Raw genomic sequence first — 3003 nt, 5'->3', positions numbered from 1 at the left:
ACGATCAATTTAGTTCTCGATGTTATTTAGCAAAATATAATTAATCGAATACTTTTACTTACATTTTAAAATCCTTATGGCGGGCCGAAGAGGTGAATTCTCATGTGTTGTTTTACTCATTATGTAATCGCAACTGGTTTGCTCTTTTCCACATACACAACACACACACACACCACACACACACACCACCGTTGTAATCACACACACACACACACACACACACCCACGCGCACACACCATCAACACTCACCACCCCAACCAACAACACACACACACACAACACACGCACACCACTCCGGCACGCAACGCACACAACACTTACAACACAAGCACGGCACGCCGCCGCCACGTTACGCACGCACGCACGCACACCGAACTCACGCACGACGCCACACACCACCAACCCACACACCCACAACACAATATATATTTATATGATTATATATTATATATATATATATATATTTGCGTATAGGCCTTCTTCTTTTTTTACCGTACGCATGCATCAATATACATTCACACGCAAGATATAGGCGGACAAAAGATTCCCTGAAAGACCGATAAAATATCACTTAATAGCAACTGTAAGGTATGGTTACCGAAAGTATTGTCAGCGATATTTGCCTAAAAATTGCGAACGGAAGTAGCGGCGAACGAAATAGGAAGAGACTGAGAGAGGATCCTGAAAAGGTGGATATGGTAATAAATGGTATCGAGCTTGGATAATGGGTAAGAGTTCATTTCCACGTTTATTTGGATATAATTGGGCGTATATGGCTTGCTGTCCATACGTGTGCGTGTGCATGTGCTATGTGTGCGTGTAGTATGTGTGCGTGCGTATGCGTGCGCGTGCTCGTGTGCATGGACGTGTGTGCGGGTGAGCGCGTGCGTGAAAAATAACGTATACAAATGTGAGGTATTATAATTCAATGAATAAATGTTGGTGATTCATTCCAGGAATAAACGGAAATTTCAAGGTAGATGTCATTGGGGATCGGATCACGAATTTCTTCCTAATGGATTTGGATCCCCTCACGGGGCTATTCAAGGCGAGAATAAAGCCATATGCTATTTTCGATTTTTGATTTGCAGTTGCATATATCGTTGAGACGAAGTTTGAGCAATATTTTGTAGAAGCCAGAAAATAACGTATATCTTGTGTTTAAAAACCTCTTGTGACCTTATGAATCAAACGTTGCAATGGGTACCATGTCACACAGATAGATAAGATCTAATACGTAAAACATTGATTTGAAAAACATCATTTAAATTTATTAATGTAGATATATATATATATTATAATTATAGATTTTGCAATACCACTGCATACCTCAAATTCTGTATATTCTCTAATATTTGTTGAGTAACTATATTTGCTTCGGCCAAGCATTCGTCTATAACTGCTGTTGCTACCAAGATTCATGTGTATTACATTACTCTAAGATACACATGTACGAAATTATTTTCCGTTGATAGCCGGTTGGCATCAACTATGCCGATGATGAGTTTGTGTATGTGCCACTCAAGCCTATTCACTGGCCTGGAGCGCAGAACGAGCCACCTAAGGATGTACCAGTCTGCGGGTTTCGAGGAGATCGTTGCAAACCTAGGGGTATTACCAACGTCGTACCAAATTGAACACGAGGCTGATAAATGATGGATGGAATTAGAGAAATGAAACGACCGTCCGGATGAATAAATGTCTTTTATCACAGAATTTATGTAGTGATCACACCAAATACAAAAGATAACGCCGGCGTATAAATGTCTAGGCTTTACTAAAAACTTCTGTCTATAATGTAATGTTTATAACAACTTGAAGGCAAATTAATTGTAGATCCTATTGTGTTTTACAGGCTACCTAACACTGATAGTCTACCTTTTGGGAATTATATCGAGTGTGTTTTTGGTGTGCGGAATCGCTGCGGCGTTTGTATACAGGTAATTAAAACAGTTTTCTAGCCCAGTGTTGTGATTCAGTTATGCTAAACCAAACTAAATTAATTATTGACGCTGCTATAACGGCCTTATTGGTAGTAGGTCCAGAGTTAGTTATGGTTGTTGGTGCCATATTACATTGACGGTACCTGTTCGCCCTTGAACTCAAATACAATCATTTCTTGCTAAACGTATTGAAATACCTTGTGGTCTCAAAATTGCGGGTTATAAAACCAAAATGAAATGGTTATAGAATTAAGGCGTTCTACAGCGACTGCTGCACAACTTATTTCACACATTTCGTATATTATATAATTCAGAATAAGAATCGAAAAGTCATGCGCAACATTTTGCTTTTCAATTCAATACCCATTACGGTAATTGAATTAACGGACATTCGGAACAAAACGCGGTACATTTATATTGAAATCTGGTTTTTTATTAATACTTTTTCATAACCGTCAGTTCAAAACATAGTTTATGGCTGTATCTTTTACAGTTTTAATACAACATATGTACGTACATACGTGTGGCTGACAACCTTGACTAAAGCACTATCAAATGTAATCTAACTGTGTGCATGCGTACGATATATGTAAATATTTCCATGCGGTATTAAAACGTTTTGCAGAAATTGTTAGCACTGTTTGAGAACGTTTACAAAGCGATTCGATAATAATTATTATAAAAATTTCGCTCAATTCATGTCTTGACTATTACGTTTTGAATGTTTTATAGCGTGTTACCTAAAAAGTCATAATTCTTGTCGGTTCTAGGCGTATGAAGTTGGAATCCGCTTTAGCAAACATGTCGTGGGTCGTAAAGTGGGATGAGCTGGAACCATTGAGGAGTAGCCATTGTCACGGACTTACTAGCTTGGTATGCATGACTGACTGCATGACGCATGACTGACTGACTGCACTGACACACGACTGACTGCATGACTGCTGATGCATGACGTACACATCCAACGCGCTCCACGTCTTTAGGCTAACGTTTCCATCGTCTACACAAACAAATAAAGTGGTGGTGGTGGTGGTGGTGGTGGTGGTGGTGGTGGTGGTG

General features: G+C 39.4%; 1 protein-coding gene across 1 annotated transcript in view; it reads left to right on the top strand.

Annotated features, from left to right (window-relative positions):
• Positions 1-3003, top strand: part of LOC106812447 (atrial natriuretic peptide receptor 1-like) — a 19712-nt gene that overhangs the window by 3065 nt on the left and 13644 nt on the right. Inside the window, exons 3-6 of the mRNA XM_014816332.1 lie at positions 948-1049; positions 1477-1612; positions 1857-1941; positions 2715-2817. Of these exons, the coding sequence (XP_014671818.1) occupies positions 948-1049; positions 1477-1612; positions 1857-1941; positions 2715-2817 (426 nt within the window). The remainder of the gene's footprint in view (positions 1-947; positions 1050-1476; positions 1613-1856; positions 1942-2714; positions 2818-3003) is intronic.

This window comes from Priapulus caudatus, unplaced genomic scaffold, assembly GCF_000485595.1.
Source record: "Priapulus caudatus unplaced genomic scaffold, Priapulus_caudatus-5.0.1 Scaffold650, whole genome shotgun sequence".
NCBI classification, from domain to species: domain Eukaryota; kingdom Metazoa; phylum Priapulida; class Priapulimorpha; order Priapulimorphida; family Priapulidae; genus Priapulus; species Priapulus caudatus.
This window is presented reverse-complemented; position numbering and strand designations above follow the sequence as displayed.